At 48.6% G+C, this 21,696-nt stretch overlaps 9 protein-coding genes across 9 annotated transcripts; 6 read left to right on the top strand and 3 right to left on the bottom strand.

Annotated features, from left to right (window-relative positions):
• Positions 1 to 335: 335 nt before the first annotated feature.
• AO090011000378 (pleiotropic drug resistance family ABC transporter) lies at positions 336 to 5,130 on the top strand (the record flags this gene model as incomplete). Its single annotated transcript, XM_001825970.3, has 6 exons — positions 336 to 943; positions 998 to 1,876; positions 1,936 to 2,179; positions 2,239 to 3,168; positions 3,228 to 3,540; positions 3,620 to 5,130. The coding sequence occupies 6 exons, from the start codon at positions 336 to 338 to the stop codon at positions 5,128 to 5,130; spliced, it is 4,485 nt and encodes a 1,494-aa protein (XP_001826022.1).
• Positions 5,131 to 5,863: 733 nt separating this feature from the next.
• On the bottom strand, positions 5,864 to 8,248 carry AO090011000376 (ferric reductase family protein; the record flags this gene model as incomplete). Its single annotated transcript, XM_023232914.1, has 2 exons — positions 5,864 to 7,517; positions 8,229 to 8,248. The coding sequence occupies 2 exons, from the start codon at positions 8,246 to 8,248 to the stop codon at positions 5,864 to 5,866; spliced, it is 1,674 nt and encodes a 557-aa protein (XP_023093473.1).
• Positions 8,249 to 9,958: 1,710 nt separating this feature from the next.
• AO090011000374 (putative 2-deoxy-D-gluconate 3-dehydrogenase) lies at positions 9,959 to 10,914 on the bottom strand (the record flags this gene model as incomplete). Its single annotated transcript, XM_001825968.1, has 3 exons — positions 9,959 to 10,408; positions 10,497 to 10,712; positions 10,792 to 10,914. 3 exons carry the CDS (start codon positions 10,912 to 10,914, stop codon positions 9,959 to 9,961), a joined length of 789 nt encoding a protein of 262 aa, XP_001826020.1.
• A 1,485-nt stretch (positions 10,915 to 12,399) lies between these two features.
• Positions 12,400 to 14,136, top strand: AO090011000372 (Zn(II)2Cys6 transcription factor; the record flags this gene model as incomplete). The annotated part of the gene is made up of 3 exons (XM_023232913.1): positions 12,400 to 12,530; positions 12,622 to 13,922; positions 14,057 to 14,136. The coding sequence occupies 3 exons, from the start codon at positions 12,400 to 12,402 to the stop codon at positions 14,134 to 14,136; spliced, it is 1,512 nt and encodes a 503-aa protein (XP_023093472.1).
• A 238-nt stretch (positions 14,137 to 14,374) lies between these two features.
• AO090011000371 (uncharacterized protein) lies at positions 14,375 to 14,809 on the top strand (the record flags this gene model as incomplete). Its single annotated transcript, XM_023232912.1, has 1 exon — positions 14,375 to 14,809. One exon carries the CDS (start codon positions 14,375 to 14,377, stop codon positions 14,807 to 14,809), a length of 435 nt encoding a protein of 144 aa, XP_023093471.1.
• A 330-nt stretch (positions 14,810 to 15,139) lies between these two features.
• Positions 15,140 to 16,020, top strand: AO090011000370 (SDR family NAD(P)-dependent oxidoreductase; the record flags this gene model as incomplete). Its single annotated transcript, XM_001825965.3, has 3 exons — positions 15,140 to 15,198; positions 15,258 to 15,691; positions 15,749 to 16,020. The coding sequence occupies 3 exons, from the start codon at positions 15,140 to 15,142 to the stop codon at positions 16,018 to 16,020; spliced, it is 765 nt and encodes a 254-aa protein (XP_001826017.1).
• Positions 16,021 to 16,368: 348 nt separating this feature from the next.
• On the bottom strand, positions 16,369 to 17,628 carry AO090011000369 (NAD(P)-dependent alcohol dehydrogenase; the record flags this gene model as incomplete). Its single annotated transcript, XM_001825964.1, has 2 exons — positions 16,369 to 17,508; positions 17,560 to 17,628. 2 exons carry the CDS (start codon positions 17,626 to 17,628, stop codon positions 16,369 to 16,371), a joined length of 1,209 nt encoding a protein of 402 aa, XP_001826016.1.
• A 670-nt stretch (positions 17,629 to 18,298) lies between these two features.
• Positions 18,299 to 19,629, top strand: AO090011000368 (D-mandelate dehydrogenase-like dehydrogenase; the record flags this gene model as incomplete). The annotated part of the gene is made up of 7 exons (XM_001825963.3): positions 18,299 to 18,379; positions 18,443 to 18,541; positions 18,594 to 18,708; positions 18,771 to 18,887; positions 18,949 to 19,031; positions 19,082 to 19,363; positions 19,417 to 19,629. 7 exons carry the CDS (start codon positions 18,299 to 18,301, stop codon positions 19,627 to 19,629), a joined length of 990 nt encoding a protein of 329 aa, XP_001826015.1.
• Positions 19,630 to 20,030: 401 nt separating this feature from the next.
• rpl17 (60S ribosomal protein uL22) lies at positions 20,031 to 21,080 on the top strand (the record flags this gene model as incomplete). The annotated part of the gene is made up of 4 exons (XM_001825962.3): positions 20,031 to 20,033; positions 20,283 to 20,496; positions 20,694 to 20,881; positions 20,934 to 21,080. 4 exons carry the CDS (start codon positions 20,031 to 20,033, stop codon positions 21,078 to 21,080), a joined length of 552 nt encoding a protein of 183 aa, XP_001826014.1.
• Positions 21,081 to 21,696: the final 616 nt, after the last annotated feature.

Genomic DNA, 21,696 nt, shown 5'->3' with positions numbered 1-21,696 from the left:
TTGATCTTCCTAGATTTTTTATTATATTCCCTTTTAGCCTGGCATGGAAATAAGAAACTAATACGGAGTTTGCCGTAGCTAGTATGGAGGCGTTAGAATCTAAATACTGGGGGGTGTCATTGGGACCTTTATTATTAGATGGCCCCCTCTTCGTTCTCCCTCCTGATTATCTACGTTCTTTTCTTTTACAGATCTGAACACATGGACGAACACTTGTAATAATATCTACTATATACTAATATATACCCCTTATACCCCCGCACGGTCTTTTGCTTTCCCTTTCTAGTACCTCTTAATACTACCTCGAGACTGGACATCTCTACCTTCCAACCACCATGTCTCTTCTGGGGACAATAAACCCTAATCTCAACCCCGCCCGAGCAGTCGGCGCTCAAGGTGATGCCGAGGGCGCAGCTCCTGTGAGCGGAGGGGAGCCAATGCCTATCTTCGAGGGAAACGACAGCGCAAGAACGTCTGATACCGCCTTGGACAAACTAGGCAAAGATGAATCCAAATACGATGAGCAGATCGCAGAAGCAGAGGTCACCCGCTTGGCACAGCAACTGACCCGCCAATCGACGAGGTTCTCCGTCAGCCAGAATGCGGAGAACCCATTCCTGGAAACCAAGGAGGATTCCACTCTAAACCCTCTCGGCCCTAACTTCAAGGCAAAGAACTGGATGAAGAACTTGTTAGCCCTTACATCTCGTGATCCGGAAAGACACCCCAGACGTGAAGCCGGTGTCTCGTTCCGCAACCTTAGTGTTCACGGTTATGGAAGCCCGACGGATTACCAGAAGGATGTGTTCAACATGGTCCTTCAAGTCGGTGCCCTGTTCCGTGCGGTCACTGGCACCGGTAAGCAGAAGATTCAGATTCTGCGCGACTTTGACGGCCTCGTAAAGAGCGGTGAGATGCTTGTCGTGCTGGGACGACCTGGAAGGTAAGGATTCGCTTCATTGCTGGCGGGAATGCAACATGCTAATTAATGCAAAAGTGGATGCTCCACCTTTTTGAAAACACTCGCTGGTGAGATGAACGGTATCTATATGGACGATAAATCCGACTTGAACTACCAGGGTATTCCCGCCAAACAAATGCGGAGACAATTCCGTGGTGAAGCTATCTATAACGCCGAAACCGATGTTCACTTTCCTCAGCTGTCGGTTGGTGACACCCTAAAGTTTGCTGCACTTACTCGTTGTCCACGGAATCGATTCCCCGGTGTCTCTCGAGAGCAATACGCCACCCATATGCGCGATGTTGTGATGGCTATGCTTGGTCTCACGCATACCATTAACACAAGAGTTGGTAATGACTTTGTCCGCGGTGTCAGTGGTGGTGAACGGAAGCGTGTCAGTATTGCAGAGGCAACTCTCAGCGGCAGTCCTCTCCAGTGTTGGGATAACAGTACCCGTGGTCTGGATAGTGCAAACGCCTTGGAGTTCTGCAAGACCCTGAATCTGATGACAAAATATGCTGGTGCCACAGTCGCTGTGGCCATCTACCAGGCTTCTCAGAGTGCTTACGATGTTTTTGACAAGGTGACTGTATTGTATGAAGGCAGACAGATCTACTTTGGTCGCACAGATGAAGCAAAGGAGTTCTTCACCACCATGGGATTCGAGTGTCCAGAGCGTCAAACGACTGCCGATTTCCTTACCTCCCTTACTAGTCCATCTGAGCGTATTGTGAAGAAGGGCTACGAGGGCAAGGTTCCACGAACACCCGATGAATTCGCTGCTGCCTGGAAGAACAGCGAGGCATACGCGAAATTGATAAGGGAAATCGAAGAATACAACCGGGAATTCCCCTTGGGTGGTGAATCCGTTCAGAAATTCGTCGAGTCCCGCAGAGCAATGCAGGCGAAGAACCAGTAAGTTCATTGGCAAGATGCTAGAAACCCCATTGGGTGCTAATATTATATTCCTGCAGGCGCGTGGGGTCTCCGTATACAGTCTCCATCTACGAACAGGTCAGACTCTGCATGATCCGCGGATTTCAACGTCTGAAGGGTGATTCCAGTTTGACCATGAGTCAATTGATTGGAAATTTCATTATGGCCTTGATCATTGGAAGTGTCTTCTACAATTTGCAGCATGATACGTCAAGTTTCTATTCTCGTGGCGCCTTACTTTTCTTTGCCGTGTTGCTTAACGCATTTTCCAGTGCGCTCGAGGTATGTGCAGTTCTTCTCCCCGTTACTTCAAAGACAACACTAATTAGTTCACTGCATAGATTTTGACTCTATACGCTCAACGTCCCATTGTCGAAAAACAGGCCCGTTACGCAATGTATCATCCGTTCGCTGAAGCCATCGCGTCTATGCTTTGTGACATGCCCTACAAGATCACGAATGCAATAATATTTAATATTACCCTTTATTTCATGACGAATCTTCGCCGTGAGCCAGGTCCATTCTTCGTGTTCCTTCTGTTTACTTTTGTGACTACTATGACCATGTCCATGCTTTTCCGTACGATAGCCGCTTCGTCCAGAACCCTCTCTCAAGCTTTGGTGCCTGCCGCCATCCTTATTCTGGGTTTGGTTATCTATACCGGTTTCACCATCCCCACTCGGAATATGCTTGGCTGGTCGCGATGGATGAACTACCTTGATCCGATTGCCTATGGATTCGAAAGTTTGATGGTCAATGAATTTCACAACACCAAATGGAAATGCTCCTCCGCAGAGCTTATTCCAAATTATGAAGGTGCTTCTCTGGCGAATAAGATTTGCTCTACAGTCGGTGCTGTTGCTGGTTCTGAATATGTTTATGGCGACGACTACCTTGAGCAGAGTTTCCAATACTACGAGAGCCACAAGTGGAGGAATCTGGGTATCATGTTTGCCTTCATGGTGTTTTTCTTGGCCACCTATTTGACTGCCACTGAGTACATTTCGGAGGCTAAGTCCAAGGGTGAAGTTCTACTCTTCCGCCGTGGTCACTATTCTCGTGGTGCGGCTGATGTCGAGACCCACAACGAAGTATCTGCCACCGAGAAGACGAACGAATCCAGTGACGGCGCAGGCGCTGCGATTCAGAGGCAAGAGGCCATTTTCCACTGGCAGGATGTGTGCTACGACATTAAGATCAAGGGCGAGCCTCGGCGCATTCTCGATCATGTCGATGGCTGGGTCAAGCCTGGTACTTGTACCGCTCTCATGGTAAGCTGATGATCACGACCTCGTTATGTTCTTCTTCTGTTGCTTACACTGTCCTATAGGGTGTGTCTGGTGCTGGTAAAACAACACTCCTGGATGTACTTGCTACTCGTGTGACAATGGGTGTGGTAACTGGTGAGATGCTGGTCGATGGCCGCCTACGCGACCAATCCTTCCAGCGAAAGACGGGTTATGTTCAGCAACAAGATCTTCACCTTCACACTACCACTGTGCGTGAGGCCTTGAGATTCAGTGCTATCCTTCGCCAGCCTGCACATGTTAGCCGTCAGGAGAAGCTCGATTATGTCGAAGAGGTGATTAAGCTACTTGGGATGGAAGCGTACGCAGATGCGGTCGTTGGTGTTCCTGGTGAAGGTAATTTTCTGTCACTCATGCCTAATTTCTTTTGCTTTCTATGCAGTCCTAAACTCCGTTCATGTCTAACTCAGTACAGGTCTGAATGTTGAACAGCGGAAACGTCTAACCATTGGTGTTGAATTGGCTGCCAAGCCCCAGCTGCTTCTGTTCCTCGACGAGCCCACGTCCGGTCTGGACAGTCAAACTTCCTGGTCTATTCTTGATCTTATCGATACCCTGACTAAGCATGGTCAAGCCATTCTTTGCACTATCCATCAGCCTTCCGCCATGCTTTTCCAGCGCTTTGACCGTCTGCTCTTCCTGGCCAAAGGTGGTAAGACCGTGTACTTCGGTGAAATTGGAGAGAGATCATCAACTCTCGCGAGCTATTTCGAACGAAACGGTGCCCCGAAACTTCCCGTTGAGGCGAACCCCGCTGAATGGATGCTCGAAGTCATTGGTGCCGCTCCCGGATCCCACAGTGATATTGACTGGCCTGCCGTGTGGCGTGAGAGCCCTGAGCGCGAAGCTGTCCGCAACCACCTTGCAGAGCTGAAATCCACACTTTCGCAGAAGTCAGTTGACTCTTCTCACAGCGATGAGAGCAGCTTCAAGGAATTCGCCGCACCCTTCAGTGTTCAGCTGTACGAGTGTCTGGTCCGCGTGTTCTCCCAATATTGGCGGACACCAGTCTACATCTACTCTAAGGCAGTTCTCTGTATTCTCACGTCTCTCTACATCGGGTTCTCCTTCTTCCATGCAGAAAACAGCAGACAGGGTCTCCAAAACCAGATGTTCAGTATCTTTATGTTGATGACTATCTTCGGTAACCTCGTCCAACAAATTATGCCCAACTTCGTCACCCAACGTGCCCTCTACGAGGCTCGTGAAAGACCTTCCAAGGCATACTCCTGGAAAGCATTCATGACAGCCAATATCCTGGTCGAGCTCCCCTGGAATGCACTTATGAGTGTCATCATCTTCGTCTGCTGGTACTACCCCATCGGTCTCTACCGCAATGCTGAACCCACCGACAGTGTCCATGAGCGTGGAGCCCTTATGTGGCTTCTTATCCTCTCCTTCCTCCTATTCACCTCCACCTTCGCGCACATGATGATCGCTGGTATTGAGCTCGCCGAGACAGGTGGTAACCTTGCAAACTTGCTCTTCTCTCTGTGTCTGATTTTCTGTGGTGTCCTCGCCACCCCCGAAACCCTCCCCGGCTTCTGGATCTTCATGTACCGCGTTTCCCCATTTACATACCTAGTATCAGGAATGCTCGCAACAGGTGTCGGTCGCACCACCGCCGTCTGCGAAAAGGTCGAATTCCTGCACCTCACCCCGCCAGCCAACACCACTTGCTACGACTACATGAGCGATTACATCGGATCCTTTGGCGGCTACTTGGAAAACGACAATGCCACCGACTCCTGCTCCTTCTGCCAAATTTCGAGCACGGACACCTTCTTGTCTGCGGTTAGCAGTTACTACGAAGACCGGTGGCGCAACTTCGGTATCATGTGGGCCTTCATCGTCTTCAACATCGCCGCCGCGGTGTTCATTTACTGGCTTGCTCGTGTGCCCAAGGGCTCGAGGTCTAAGAACTAAAATCTGGATCCAGATTGTCGTTCCTCTTTTTACTTTCTTATTTTAATCTTTCTTATTTTAATCTTTCTTCTTTTTGTTCTAGAAATATCTTTCTCATATAAAATAATTAGTGTATTGCTGATATCTTGATGTACAGAGTCGACGTTTTTGTTGTGTTTCTCTGGTTATGAACCATGAGTTCTGATTTGACGTATATACCATATCACGTTTGATGCTCTCCTCTATCTTCCTGTTACTTTCTTTTGCTTCTTTGTACATGGCTTTGTACGATATATCCGATTTCCTTGCCTTGGGCTTGGATTGTTCGTTGTTCTTTGTTTTCATCGGATATATGGGTGGTTTACTCCCCTCTTTGTTAGACTTGCATATACATGTCTAGAAGGCAACTATAGCTACAATACATCTTGAACCTAATGCAATATAGCACAAATCTATATGTTCTCTTCTTTTAAGTGTTTATGTGTAAGATTCTGTACAAATTCTCTTCGTCTTTCTGACTTGGATTGGTATTTGGATCTTTAATGTGGTGAGAGTCAACTCTTGAATAAATGTTCGAAGCATCCATTGTCCTATCGGAAGTACAGACCACGACCGAAACGCCTAGATTTTCTGGTACAAGACAGACAGACAGGAGGGTAGAGATTACGAGGATGGAAAAACTATTCTACAGACAAAATTTTAAACAAGAAGACAAATGTTGATATGGAGCAGTTGTAAGGTAGAAGACACAATGTTACCATGTGAATGCCTCCTCGACGAAATCCACGACCGCGCCCTTGCCGATGTTATCTCGGGCAGCAGCACGAACCTCGTCTGCGAATGCGCCCGGTCCACAAACGGAAACGATGGTGGCTCCGACGCGGTTGGGAATGACCTCATCCAGAACGACATGAGGGCGACACCGACCCGGGAACATTTGGACAGTGGCGCTGGGTGAAACTATCTCACGGCTGCTCTTTGGTTTCGAAACGAAGAGCTTAATTGTCAAGATGTCACGGCGGCCGGGGAGGCGGAGGATTTCATCCATCCACTCTTGTACCCAGGCGAGATGCTCTGTGCTACGCACGGACCAGATGAGGTAGACTTTTTGCGTGGCTACACGGCCTTCGGTTGCGCGGATGATCAGGTCGCGGACGTACAGCATATGGTGGGTGATGCCTGCACCAGCAGAGAAGAGTACGGCGGTACCATAGCTGCCCATGTTGGAGACGTGCGATCTGTACGGTCCTTCGATGTATCCTGAGAGGTGTAGTATTTGATTGGGCGCAATTAGGGCTTTGTTGTATAGCTTTCTCGTCATACCTTGACGCGCACTCACGATAAGAGAGACGGATGTTGGTTCTTGACTTTCTCTCATGTAGTCGTTCAAATCAACCACGGGTTGTTTCTCAAGCAGTGATGGACTCATGCTTCCGGTAGATGTTGGGCTTTTGGCGAACTTTTCCGGTTCTGCTGCATTTGTTACAGAGCTGCAGGGGTCAACCCAAGCAACCGAGAACGGATGGGACATCCATAGGGAGACGCTTGGGATGTAAGTATACACGTGACTCCCGGGGTTGATGTGAACGTGCTTGGGCAAGTGAAACGTCACCTTGCAGGCCTCACCAGGGAGAGCCTGGACAACAAGTTTGGTGGCCCCTTTCCTGGGCGAGATGTTAAGGTACAACAGCCTGGAAAATCTAGCTGCCCGATCGAAAATCCAGATGGCAGCAATTGCGATGGCCCATGGTTTCTGAGGTAGGCCATCGAGATCCAGGTGAAACCACACACCAACATAAGCCAACAAGGCAGCAAGCTGGTGGAGATGCAGGAAGGTTTCATAAAAAGCATGCCGAACCGGTGAAGGTGAGTGAAGCGAGAGGAAGACCATTGCAACAGTTCCAACCAAGCCCCAAGTGAAGAAAGGCGTATCGCATAGGCGCTTTAGCATGTCTGAGACGCTTACCTCATCGACTGCATTGACTGCCCACGCTACTGTATGCACCACACTTTCAATCACAACAATGCGGCCTAGCCATCGGTGAAGACAATTGTATGTGTCGAAACTTATGTGCAGGATTGCGATCAGTGGGTTGTTACGACCTGCAAGAAGGAAAAGCGGGACCATATTCAAAACAGCCAACGTTCCCGATCGTCCACGAAGCTCAGCAACAAGGGCCTTTTTCTCATTCACGCGATAGTCGAGTATAGTGCAATAAGCGACTTGACTTGCAAGATACAATAGGATCAGGATCGTTTGGAACCTGGACGGCAAGGTACCCACGTTTATGGCGGAAGAAAGTTGTATTTCTCGATTGTGCCTTTTTCTACCGAGGGGCGAATATAGCAGATGTTTCTTGATGTTTGTCCATGTGTCGGATTCTTCGACACTCCAGTATGTCTGCTGCCTTTTGCTCGAGTTCAACGAGGTGATATGGCGAAGGTAAGCATGGCTTATTTGGGCGATCCGACCGCAGAAGACAATAAACGCCAGGGCGAGGACGGAGACGTAGATAATTCGCGTGATAATGACATCTCGAGGAACATTGACACCACCTAGCCCTCGTGAGAACTCGTAGACGTACGTGGCATTAGTCCCATAGCCTCGCGGGATGATGTGCCGACGAAGATCATCCATCGAAAGTTGGGGCTCCCTATGGCCCAGAGTAAAGACTGGTCGTTGAAGTTGGGATACTATAATAAGTTTAGATAAAACGAGCGTGAATCAAGGGCGTGATAAAGGATTGTCGATGGTGAGACCCCTCGTATGGAATATGACGTGATAAAGAATGCTGGATGGCGGGGGAACGAGTGGAATGCAGTAGCCCTTCAGTGACGTTGGAAGCAATGGAGTATCGCCAAATTGGTGTAATAAGAAACAATGCCACTCGAATGAATGCAACAATATCCTTATATTGATGATAAACCGCGGGTGTTACCAGGCTATCGCTTTCAGTGTTTGTTCCAACAATCGAATTGTCCGCAATTGAAAGAAATGTCTCTTTCAAGAGTGATTGTATCTCAATTGGACAAAAGATATTTTGGATTCTCCAGTGAATTCAAATCTTATGCACGGTCAGTTGATACCAGCAGCTATCCAGCCTTCGAGATTTACTTACTCGCATCCTCCTACATGCATAGTCTAAACCAAGGAATCCAGCAAGGGGCTAATAGACGCTCAGCGTCAGACGACAAATAAAGAGCGGGTGTTATAAGTAAAAATCTCAAAAGAGCGAGAGAAACAAATGGGTGTCTATTGACTAAGACAAAGCTCTTCAGCTACGATACGAACGGACCAAGTGTCGGCAGTGAATCGTTGGTGGAGACGATAAAGGGGGAAGAGCCCCTGACCAACTTGCCAGCAATTTTAATATGTAGAAGAGTGTTAGTGCCAGCAGACGACAAGAGAATGTGTTGAAATGGAAGTGCGATCAGAGCCAGCTGAAATCGTCCAAAAATCGAGCGATAGTGAAGAGAATGACGAAAAAGAAGAAATGTAGACTTTTGAAGCCGGTAAAGAAAAGTTGCCTGACATCAGGATCCGCGAACTAGGAATATCTTCACCTTAAAAGGCAATCACGGAGACCACTGCGGATCTGAGCTTGCATGGTGCTGGTTGGTAAATCAGGACCAATAACTGACCCTCTGAAATTTTTTTAGCAATCGAAAGTGGCGTGGTCTAATGAAGGGTTCTTTTCCCAGCGCTAAGGAAGGCGTCAAGCGGTCTTATTTCGGCAGGGAGTCCACGAGAAGGAGATCGTTGTTTCGACTTGGCGAATTGGTCCATTCACCATCGAGGAATGGAGTCCTCTATTTTGGCCACGGACCCTTGCTGATAGGATCCGACCGATAGCATAAACTGTGGGCTATAGCCGCCGAGTAGGTGAAAGGCATCCAGCCACTACTTCCATGGCTTGCAGCTAATATAATCCAAGAGTCTCGCCACTTCTCGTGAGGTGTTCGAACCTAGTTGATCACGAAGGCGCATTGCTTGCGTTTCAGCTTCGCGAAGTCAATGGGAACCTGCGCCTCGTATTGGCCAGAACTTGCTCGGTAGGTAGTATCGATGACCCACCGGCAAATTTAGGTAGAAAATAGCGAAGGTGGACAGGATACACATCGTGAAAAAGCAGTTCGCTCCTGTCAACCAAGACTGGCAAGATAGTTTTGGGTGCTTCAAAATGAAACAATAGTTGCATTCGCGATCCAGTCTTTGTTGATGGGCGGAGTGGGCAACAGTCACATGGTGGTCACGGGTCCCAAGACTTTTTAATCTATTCCCTATATTGGGTAATGTTAATTTGCCCTGCTATTGCCCAGGTTTTATTCTTGACAACGGTGGGCTTTTCCACTTCGGCGACTTGGGCTGAATTTTTCCTATTCAGCCCCGATTAATAAACAGTTTTCTCACCTAATAGGAACACCGTTGAAATTGAAGGCCCATCCCAGGCTTAATATCTCGATTTCCATTGCCTAAAGACTTTGCCGGTATAAGGCTAATAAGGCTAATCCACTCCGAAAGGCACTGGAGATTCAATAGTTTCCCTAAGCGCTCGGACCTGAACTTATCGGAAGATATTAATCGGAGTCTAGCTCATGCCAGTAATATATCCAGAACATGGCTAAAAACGTGGCATGACTAACGAAGGCAAAGGCAACACAACTTTTTGACAAGGTATATCAATCGAAACTATTAAGTGGGTGTAGGAACGGTGGAGCGGTATCTTTTTCTTGATTCGAACGTTGAAATCATGGCCTATCAATCATTAAGAAAAATTTCGGAGCTTGGGCTCCGAAAATATGTACATGTGAACCCTACTCTATACGGAGCTTTCTCAGCTATGCCTGTTTACCGTCCCATCCAACCTCCGTCCACGCAGATAACTTCTCCAGAGACATAGCTGCTTGCCTGGCTAGCCAAGAACACGATCACCCCCTTAAAGTCGTCGGGGCTGCCCCATCTCCCAGCCGGAATCCTGGCCATTATACCTGCGTTACGATTCGAATCATTGATCAGAGCCGTGTTCATATCCGTTGCAATGTATCCGGGCGCGATAGCGTTCACGTTAATGCCCTTGGAGACCCACTCATTCGAGAGTGCCTTGGTCAATTGGGAAATACCTCCCTTGGAAGCTGCGTAGGCAGGGACAGTGATGCCACCCTGGAACGACAGGAGAGAAGCAACATTGATAATAGATCCGCGACGACCAGTCGGAAACTCGGATGCATCTCGCGCCAACAGGTAGGCGCCGAATTCACGGCATAGTGTAAAAACCGATGTCAGATTCACTTGGATCACCTACGTAACCAACAACCGCCATTAGCTTTCTCATCCGGCGGAAAGGAACCAAAACCATCTGCTCCGTGGAGAAAAGGGGTAGGCTCACCTCATCCCAGTCCTCATCTGGGAATTGCTCGCTCGGGTGCCTTCTTTGGATTCCGGCGCAGTTTAACAGAATCTCCGGTTTCAGGCCTTGGCTAGTTAACGCCGGAATGACCCCTTTAATTGCATCCCGACTGGATAACTCCGCTACGTGGATCCAGGCTTTCCGGCCAATGCGGCTGATGATCTCATCACGGGTGGAAGTGTTGGATTCGTCTCTCTAGTATCGCTCGTAGGTCAGCATCCTATTGAGTAATGTGGCGTGCCATACGGCGTAAAATAGCTACGGGGGCACGTACCTGAATCAGCACGATATCAGCGCCAGCCTCTGCAAGCGCGAAAGCCATAGCCTGTCCAATTCCTCTCGTTCCTCCTGTAACAATAGCGGTCTTTCCGCTTAGCGAAAAGAGTGAAGCCGACATTATGATTGATGTGGTATCAAGTAGAGTCAGAGATGTAAGATTGGTCCGCTTTTCGTCCTTAGCTCTCGCTCCTCTTCAAGTGCTATGAACCAAGATAGTCCCCGGGATATAATAAAAGAGTTTCTTTTGCTCTTGGTATTGCTTTGCGATGATTTCTTCCATTCATAATAAATGTCCCCCCACGTGCGGGGCAGTAGATACATTACCTGAAACGGATATTCCTATTGCCGGCACGGTGATCAAACGCCGACTCCCCGCAGTCGGTAATTGAACCATCCTCGCCAAGCATCCAGAAAGCACGTGCCATGTATGATTACTGTTACGGGACCATTAAGTGCTTTGTATGTATGTACACTCGATCTTGGTTGGGGTCTACTATAACACACTATAGATAGACTTCAGTGGTGGCGATAATTATCTGTTAACTATTTAAACATCAATTGAGTGAAAGTCTCTAGGACAGGCAGCTGACTTACCAAAGTTGTCGTTGGGGATATCAACTCCGGCGTATTCTACGGCCAGAGACAAGGTAACACGTAGGTCCATTGAGCGACAAGGACTCAATAGAACTCTGATGGAGAGAAGACTAGCTCATGGAGACTCTAGAAGAACCGGTTAACATTCATTCTTTTCTTGGATCCTCCAAGAGAGACCAGGTCACATAGATTTACTTGCTAATCTCACATCAGCTACAGCCTATATAATACGTTGCCAGATAGGCAAGGTGGAAGCAACTTCAAGACTGCTTGACGGAGGATATGAGTAAAAAGACGATAAATTAAGCATCTCATGATCGCCTTCATCTAAATAATTTCAAACCTTCTCAGGTTAGTCTATGAAGGAAGTTCATCAGGCGTTGTTGTTCCTTACATACTTAATACTATACAAACCATAATACAGATGTATGCATGTATGTATGGAACCAAGTATTGAAACACCCGCAACGGTACGTAGCTTTAGCCGTGGGCCAACTAGTAACTCCAAGCTGTTAGCCATACATGCAACACATCCCGATCAATCTTGGCTGTTGACTTGACAATTTGCCATTTGGAATACAGGGCCGGGGGGATATGCTTTATTCCATACATGCTGCATAATACGGATTTTCGATACAGAAAAACCTTCTGTGTGGGGAAAGCACGAGCGCCTCCAAGATTACCCCAAAGATAATACAATTTACCGGTCGATCTCCAGAACAGCGGAGCTATTTTCCAATCACTATCCTACAGTTTATTTCAACCTGAGCCTGTCTCAATTGGCTTCTTGCTTGGCTTACTGGGAGTAGAACTCAGGTTCTATAGATGAGTCTGGACGCGTTGTCAAAACCTGCCTCCAACACGGCGTCCATGAAAATGTCACTTCTGACGTGTTACCTCTAATTTTGTGTCGGACATTTTTCTTTCCGCCATCCTCCTCATCCCACAATTTATCTATTTATTTTTTTTTAAATTTTCATTTCTATTTTTGTTCGTCCCAAGGGCAGAAATGGAACAAGAAGAGCAATCCTCTCAGCCGGAAAGCACACCGGCGACGCGGCCGAAATCTCGCTCGGACCATTTGAAGCGCGTATCGAGAGCCTGTTTGCATTGCAGGCAGCGAAAGTCGAAATGCGATTTGTAAGTACACCCCTTGAGAAGTCAAGGTAATTCTTGCCACTAGCTTTATTTAGTCGGCATTCCCTTCTCATGAGCTAATCGACGGCTACAGAGATAGTAACGGCAATCCTGGAGTACCGCCATGCCAGCGGTGTCTCCGAGATGGTCGCGAATGTATTTTGGGGAGTTCAAACCGTGGAGGGCGCCGTATCCGCAAGAACAAAATGAAGAACTTCACCCCGGATACAACTCTTTCAGGCCGACGGGAATCTATTGTCGAATCGATCAGCCCAACAGCTTCAGACAATCGCCAGTCCACAAATACCTCATACCCTGGTCCGGTTGTTTTTGTGCCTCCTAATCCCACAACAGCGACATCCATATCGGTAGATGATGAAGATACGGCATCTATTGGGTCGGTCCCGCGAAATCCATCTGATGCTTGGCAGTGTCTCACAGGCATTGCCAAAAGAGGTGATGACGGTCCTACCCCTGAGACGAACACTGATTCTCTGCGCACAACCCACAGCGCCTTCTCCTTTGGTGCTCTCCAAAATGGCACTGTAGCCGACTTTCAACCGAACAGTGGGATTAAGGCTTACAGACTAGTGCAATCGCGCTCTTTAGACCCGGGCACAGTATGGCAGTTGGTGGCTCGATACGCCGAAAATTTTCATCCATATCTCCCTTTGGTACCGCGGAAATATTTTAACCGCAGTGCGCTAGATTCCTTCGCTACAAATGAGAAACATCTGCTCACTGCTGTACTTACAATCGCATCGAAGGATTTAGTCGAACGACCGGATATCCATGAATACTGCTCAAAATATATGCACGAATTGATTTCGGGAATAGCTGCTGGTGCCGATTGTGATGTAGAGGCCGTGGAGGCCCTTCTTCTACTTGCCGAATGGGAACCACAGGGTCTTCGTCCGCGTATCGAGCGCGTTGGTCGTGGTGAGGAGGATCGAGCCGCATGGATGCATGTTGGTCTGGCATTGCGGTCAGGTTATTTCCTAGGCTTGGATCGAACCTCCTTCCGAGGTGATCCCTCGGGAGATACGGAGACGGAAGCCCGAAGAAGGCTAGCATGGACCAGCTGCTACATTTCGGATCGGTTAATATCTGTCCGTATCGGACGGGCTTTTTGGTCTCGTGGACCTGGCCCAATGACAGGCCTTGTCAGTCAAGATTTCCCTTCTTTACAACCTATCAAAGATGGAGATGAGGATTACGCGAGAATCTTCCAAGCAACCTTGGATCTAACACAACTTTACGGGAATGTTCATGACGTGCTTTACTCTGGTATGCGGACAAGCAACCAAATGATGCTTATGGGGGACTATGTAAAATACGTGGATGATTTTCGTCTCGCGATTTTGCGGTGGAAGTCACTCTGGGGTTCATTGTCCTGTAAGTTGAGGGTTTTCCCTGACCCGATGCGAACCAACCATCACTGACAAGTTGCAGGTTCTACGCCCATACAAGCTACCTTACAACTCTCATACGAATATTTAAGGCTGTATACTAATGCTTTCGCGTTCCAGGCTGCAATTTCCCAATCAATGGTGTCGAAGTTAAAGAACGATCAGTCACAAAGGGAACATCTGAGATCAACATTCAATGATGTGGCATCGATGCAGGATGCCAGGTTTATCTATGAATCCGTAGATGCCGCTAAGGCTTACTTGACAATTCTTGTTGACCTTGTGCATCCAGAGAAGCATCTTCACTTTATGCCTCTCAGGTTTTATCTGTACGGAATTTATGCGGCTGTTTTTCTATATAAGGTACAGTTGCTCTGCTTCCCTTTGAAACACTTGTGCCAGGGCTAATTCGAGTTTAAGGCTCGATCGTTTGGAGTTATGCCAAATGGCGAGGAAACAAAAGTGCGCGATCTTGTCACACGAACAACTGACGTATTGAAACGAGCAAGTGCTGGACCGGATGATATCGGCTCACGTTATTCTCGGCTGCTGGAACTCCTGTGGAGGCCCAAGGCTGCGACAATTGCCTCCCCGGCTGGAACACATCAGAGCAGTGATTTCCAGGTGCAGAGTAGCACTATACCCCATCGCTTGCCTGAGCAAAGTAATTATATGCAATTCAGCCCAGCGAACGATTTCTCGTGGTTGGATCTTGAAGCAGTTGGGGACTACGTCTCGGGAGACCAATTACCCGGAGCGAACACATTGGCGTTCGATTCGTTCCAGAACCCCGATCCGTATCAGACAGGGCAGGACCGTTCCCAAGCCTGGCAGCCAAATTGGCCTGGAGATATGACCAACCTCCTGTTCTAGTTGTCTAAGTCATGGTTATTCAGGATTGGAACCGAAAGGTATTTTTCCTTTATTGAGAAAAAGCGAGCCATCCACATAGAAGATCGAAATGGAACCAAAACTGAACGTACTGTCATTGTTCCAATGTTGTTTGTCCCCCACGTTACTGGTGCGGGGCTGATGAGAATGTGGGGTTTTGACCAGAAGCCGATCGCGATGTGTCCGTCCCTCACTCGGACTATTCTCCGACCCGCTGGAATATTATGCGCCGGACGAAGGAGCTCCGCATAACCTCTTCCTGTCGTACTTGTACCGAAGCCAGGAAACACATACTTGGACGTCGTCAACACAATGGAGCAACAAAATGACATCAGTGGCCGATTGGTCCTGATTACTGGAGCTTCTGGAGGGTAGGTACTCTAGAGCAACTTGCTAAGGGTCATTACCGGTCTAACTCAGTATTGCTCAGTATTGGGGCAGCTTGTGCTCGCCAGCTAGCTGCGAAAGGTGTCCATCTTGCCTTGACGTATTCCACGAATGTATCTTCGACATCTTCTCTCGCCGAAGAGCTCAAATCCAAACACTCAGACAGCTACAGTCTCCGGGTTTCAATCCATAAGGTGGACGTGTCTTCCGCGGACGAAATACAGCGTATGTTCGAGGAGATTGACCAACAACATAACAAGCGACCGGACATCTTGGTCTCCAATGCTGGATACGGCAAGCGAGTCCCACAGGTTTGGGACATTTCCCTCGAAGAATTCGATTACACCATCAATGTGAACCTACGTGCTTCGTTCATTTTGGTGAAGGGCGTGGTGGAGCACATGAAGAGTCAGCGATGGGGTCGGATAGTGTTCATGTCCTCTATTGCCGGCCAAGGAGGTGGGATCAATGGATGTCGTATGTGATCATTCTTACTCAGAATAATATTGACCACGTTCACTAACTTGCGCACAGACTACGCTGCTTCCAAAGGGGGGCTGACGGGAATGATGAAGAATCTTTCCACGAGGCTAGCTGAATACAATATTAGTGTCAATGATGTTGCGCCTGCCATGATCGGTGAAACCGGTATGATCCCCAGCGCTGCGGCCATTCCTGAGGTTGCCGCTGGTATTCCTTTGGGCCGACTGGGTCTTCCGGATGAAGTGGCCAACGTGGTGACTATGCTTGTGACGACCGGTTACATGACTGGTCAAAGTCTGCTGCTTGGAGGAGGATTGAAATAGTGTATATATATAGTTCTATCATACACCCATTTACGAAATGACTACGATGATCCATAGGTTAATCGAAAGCTATATTTTGCAGAATTCATAGCCTTTACGTGTCAAGTTGTGTACCTCTATTGTACGTTAAAGATTAAATTATTTTTCCTAACATCACCAGGATGCCGATACATATGCCCTCCTCCACACTCTCGCTCTAGTTCTGTCATGATGGATTTCATCTACTGTACACCGTTTTCTTCATGGTATCTCATAAGTTTTCTATCCCCACAAAACCACACCGACCTTCAAGTCAAACCTCGGGTATTACTCAGAAAATAATGAAAGGGAAAAAAAGACCAAAAGATTCTAGCTCTCAATGACGACCTTCACAACAGGTCGTCCAGTCTCATCGACACCTTTTCCGGCCAATGCAAACGCCCTCTCTCCCTGTTCTAACGGCAACCGATGGGTAACAACGAGCTCCTCAACACGGTTGAACTTGCCGCTTGCGACCAATGCAATGGCAGCGGGGTACGCGTGTCCATCATACCGGAAAACACCGATAACATCGACTTCCCGAAGAGCCGCCGCACCCACAGGAAGAGTCTGAATAGGGTTGCCCATACCGATCTGCACCAGAACTGAACCTGGAGCAGCGGCGTAGATACCCGCCTGCACACAGGCCGGTACACCCGTACATTCATAGATACGAGAGAAACCGGAGGTCAGGCCGATAGTATCCTTCAAGGTAGCAGCTACACGCTGGGCATTTTGCAAGGCATAGGCAGTTTGCTCAGCGTGAGGGGCATCCTTTGCTGGAGGTGGGTGTGCAGGGTCAGCCTTGGGGATGAGGGCAGTCTTGAGACCAAGGTTAAGCGACTCAGCGATGGCCAAGCGTGCCGGGTCGATATCTGCCACGACAATGTTTGAGAAGTTCTCAGCTGTTGCAAGCGCACCAGCCAAAAGCAGACCGATGGCGCCAGCACCAAAGATCAAAGCAGCAGACTGGTCGCCCAGTGACTCGGCCAATTGCACTTCCTCCTTGGATGGGGGATGCGAGCGCCGGACGGCATGTAGACAGACGGCCAGGGGCTCGACGAGAGCACCTCCGGCGAAGGACACTGAGTCGGGGAGCTTGTGGCACATTTCGGCTGGGTGGTTGGTGAGTTCCATAAGGGTGCCGTCGAGATGGGGAAAGATTTTGGCGCTGCTCCGGAATTTCATTTCGGGGCAGATGTTGTAGCGGCCTTGTTTGCACAGGACGCACTTGCGGCAGGGCAGGCCGACTTCAAGCGCGACCCGGTCGCCAACTTGCAGGGTGGTGACCTCCGGTCCGACGGCGGTTACGACGCCAGAGGACTCATGGCCCAGGCAGAAGGGCTCGCGAACGACAAAGTCGCCATTGCGGCCGTGGTTGTAGTAGTGAAGGTCTGATCCGCAGAGACCAGTAGCGCGGATGGCGACTTGGACTTCGGAGCCGGTGGGGGCAGTGACGGGCTTCGTTCCCTGGCGAGAGTGTTAGATATAGTTTCATTTGAAGTTTTGGAGTTATCATACCATTCGGAGATCCTTTGCGCCGTGTAGGACGAGTGCCTGGCAGGCAACTGTATCAGTGACGGTAGCCATTTTTGTGTTTTCGGTGTGTTGTAATTGAAAATGAAGTTGAGCGAAGGCCCGCCATTATGACAATGCTATTATATGCACAGCATGACTTGCTTGTCGGCCATTGACTCCGCTCCAACGTGGGGTTGAACGGATTCCCTCCGCGTCGGTTATTGAACCGGGCTATCAATAGCCGACGGGCAATCATGGGATACGTTACGATCTCGACGTGTAATACAGGATGTATATTTTGGAGATATCCGACAGATTCCACGTAGTGCTTGAGATTCAGCCAGAACCAGATGTAGATACTTTCTCATAATCCTCAAGTAGCATTCAAAGTTATTCATAGAGCTACTTTATCAAGCATTTAGTGAGGAAACCTACTATGAACGTGCACCTACATGTACCCCAATACATCTTTGCATACCGATATCCATGATAACGGTAATACATACAGTAAAAGGGCCACCCCACGCCAACCGGAATTGGGGGGCAACAATCAATCAATCAATCACTCAGTGAAACATAATCATTGACTGGAATATTCTTAAAAGACCAGTAATAGGAATTTCTCCTCCTCTTGTCTACTTCCCCCTTCTTCCATATTTTCTCCTTCTTCCTCTCCGTATACCCTTTGCTACTCCTACAGTCCAAGAAACCAAAACCCCACGTTTGCTCCAACTCTGACATCATGCCTTCCGCACTGTTGATTGGCGAAATCACTCATGCCCGCAAGGAGTGGGAGGAGCTGTCGTCCATTCTGACGCTCACGGTAGGAGTTATTCCAGTGGCAAGTACGATTGAATTCAGATAACTTAGACGGGTCATTATATAGGAATTCCCCAGCGGTACTAGAGAGGACTTTATCCGCAATTGCAAGGAGGGTCAATATGATGATGTTCTGGTTATTTATCGCTCCAATACTTCTACGAAGGTATGGTGAAGGTTTAAGCTCAGAGTGCAAGTGCATGCTAAGTCGCGCATAGTTTACGGGTCCCTTTGATGCAGAGTTACTTGCTGTTCTCCCCAAGTCGTTGAAGTATATTTGTCATAATGGTGCCGGGTATGACAATATTGATGTCAAGGGGTGCACAGATAAAGGTACGTTATACCCTTGTCTTCTGCGGATGAGCGAAGGTTTGACGAGTTAATAATCGATGCAGGAATCGCCGTTTCCAGTACACCTGTCGCTGTTAACCATGCTACAGCTGATGTGGGCATCTTTTTGATGATCGGTGCCTTGCGGCAGGCCTACGTGCCGTTGTCTGCTCTCCGGGCGGGTGAGTATCTACAACATGTAAAAGGAATTGGAACAAGAGGTAGCTGATAGTCGAACCACAGGTCAGTGGCAAGGCCAAACTACATTGGGCCGTGATCCCCAAGGAAAGGTGCTAGGAATTCTCGGGATGGGAGGAATCGGCAGGGTAAGGACCAAAGCTTTCCTTGCGCCAGATCATGAACTGACTTGTCTCAGGAAATGGCCAACCGCGCAAAGGCCTTCGGAATGAAGATCCAGTACCACAACCGGTCCCGACTGTCGCCTGAGCTCGAGGGAGACGCTACATACGTGTCGTTTGATGAATTGCTGGCTAGCTCGGATGTCCTTAGTCTGAACCTCGCTCTTAATGCCTCTACCCGTCATATAATTGGCGAGAAGGAATTCCAGAAGATGAAGGACGGTATTGTCATTGTTAATACCGCTCGTGGTGCGCTGATTGACGAAAAGGCACTGGTCGCTGCTTTGGATTCCGGAAAGGTGAGTTGAGCGTTTGTTGTTTCCACGTGTTAAAGATATCTAATGTTGGGTAGGTCTTGTCCGCTGGTTTGGACGTCTATGAGAATGAGCCTGTTGTAGAGCAGGGTTTGGTGAATAACCCCAAGGTGATGCTGTTGCCACACATTGGAACCATGACATATGAGACACAGAAGGATATGGAGTTGTTGGTGTTGAACAACTTGCGCTCAGCGGTAGAGAAGGGAAAGATGATCACGTTGGTCCCTGAGCAGAAGAATGTGTTCTAGATGTAGGTTGGAGATTAGATTAGATATAATTGATAGAATAAATTGTTAAAGAGTTATGTCATAATCAGTTTGAGCTTTCTGGATCCAGTACAATCTCCCTGGGTTAGATATGAGTGCCCTGTAGCTTCGTTGATGTCTTAATCAGTCTCCAGAAGGCCGAGACTTGGCCCGCGGCCCTGTCCGTAGCAAGTGGTACTGCCGGGCGGTGTGACCCTTCCTTACCAGCAACGGCCCTAGTCCGCTTTGAGCTCGCTAAAGGGTTAACCCTAGGAAATGCCAAGAGCGAAAAAGCGCACCACAACGAGACTTGCGATCTCGAAGTTCCAGCGGCCGACCGAAAGAAAAGCGACAAAACTTCTCACCCGACATCGAGGACCACCCCGCTCGGCAACCACATCAAGATGGTGAGTGCTTTATTTGAAGTTTTTGGATTCGATTGATCGGGAGGGAAAGAAAGGAATGGAGAAAAATCACCAGTGAAAGAGACATCTTTGCACCGAACATGTTCGATCCTGTCAATCCCAAGATTAGGCTCTGTGGCCTATCCCGATATTTCGACCCTGCCATCACCACACCCACTCCAGCCACCATCAATTGCGTTTCGAGATAGAGGAATATGGCTTTGCTGATGCAGGATTTTTTTCGTCTTTCAGGTCCGTTACGCTGCTCAGGACATTCCGGCCGCTAAGAGCGCCCGCGCCCGGGGCTCTTACCTGCGCGTCAGCTTCAAGAACACCCGTGAGACCGCTCAGGCCATCAACGGCATGAAGCTCCAGCGTGCTCTTACTTTCCTTGACAACGTCACCAACAAGCTCGAGGCTGTCCCCATGCGGAGGTTCGCTGGCAGCACCGGCCGTTGCGCTCAGGGTGAGTGGCTGATATTTCTTTACATGTGGTGGATTATGGTTCGGGACGGTTTATGGGATGTTTGGATTTGTGCAAGATACGGGAGAAAAGAGGAGGGATTCTGGCTATGATGTGACTTGGGTGGCGTGTGCTGGGAAATGGACCATAGCGTTTGGCGAGGGACGTAGGGCACGGCATTCGCTAACAAAATTCTACAGGCAAGCAGTTCGGTGTTAGCAAGGCTCGCTGGCCCGAGAAGTCCGCCAAGTTCCTCATCGACCTCCTGAAGAACGCTGAGGCCAACGCCGACACCAAGGGTCTTGACACTGGCAACCTCGTTGTCAAGCACATCCAGGTCAACCAGGCCCCCAAGGGCCGCAGACGCACCTACCGTGCTCACGGTCGTGTATGTTTCCCCCATATTTCCGGTTGATATCTTTTGCTGACTCGAGGCTTAGATCAACCCCTACATGACCAACCCTTGCCACATCGAGCTTATCCTTACTGAGGGTGAGGAGGTTGTCCAGAAGGGTCCCGTTGCCAAGGAGGCTCACCTCTCCTCCCGTCAGCGTGGCCTCCAGGTCCGCCGTGCCATCCAGGCATAAGCGGTTCATGGGTGTCGGGGATGAGGTAGTCGGAAAATGAATGGGAAAGCCGGAGTTTTCTGTTGTACGGAACAAATACCTTTTTACGGAAGGAATACAAAAGAAATTTCTACAAACTGAACAACTCTTCGAAATATATGGGTGGAAGCATCAGTTCTTCCCTCTTGTCATGAATATCTCCTTAAGCGTTGATCATGTCCCGAATATCTCACAATCACTATGTGATTTCTCGGAGAAAGGGATCATTTGTTTCAATAGTCCCCTGGCTTTGCAGACCACCCATGGTGCCTTGCAACAATTGGATGCTTGGCTAGGTACAGGCTGGATCGGACATTCTATTCTCATACTTCAGGATACTGTTGAGCTTTGTTTCACGAATGGCATACGGAAATCTATATTAATGAGGTTCGGGAGAAATGCCGATGATCTTGCTTGTACTAGAACAGTCATACATGCGTCCATGTTTACCGTCGGGTGCTGAATACGTAGGTTAGACCGTAATGGAGACTTCCGTAGTCTAGTTAATTTATGGAAGAGCGTTTACAATATAGAGACATCATACTAGTCGTCAGAAGGTAAAGCCAAGAAGCCTCTTTCTCTTTATGCAATACTATAC

This window comes from Aspergillus oryzae, chromosome 7 (genome assembly GCF_000184455.2).
Source record: "Aspergillus oryzae RIB40 DNA, chromosome 7".
Lineage (NCBI taxonomy): Eukaryota > Fungi > Ascomycota > Eurotiomycetes > Eurotiales > Aspergillaceae > Aspergillus > Aspergillus oryzae.
Note: the sequence above shows the minus strand (reverse complement) of the source record. Positions and strands in the feature narration are given on the sequence as shown.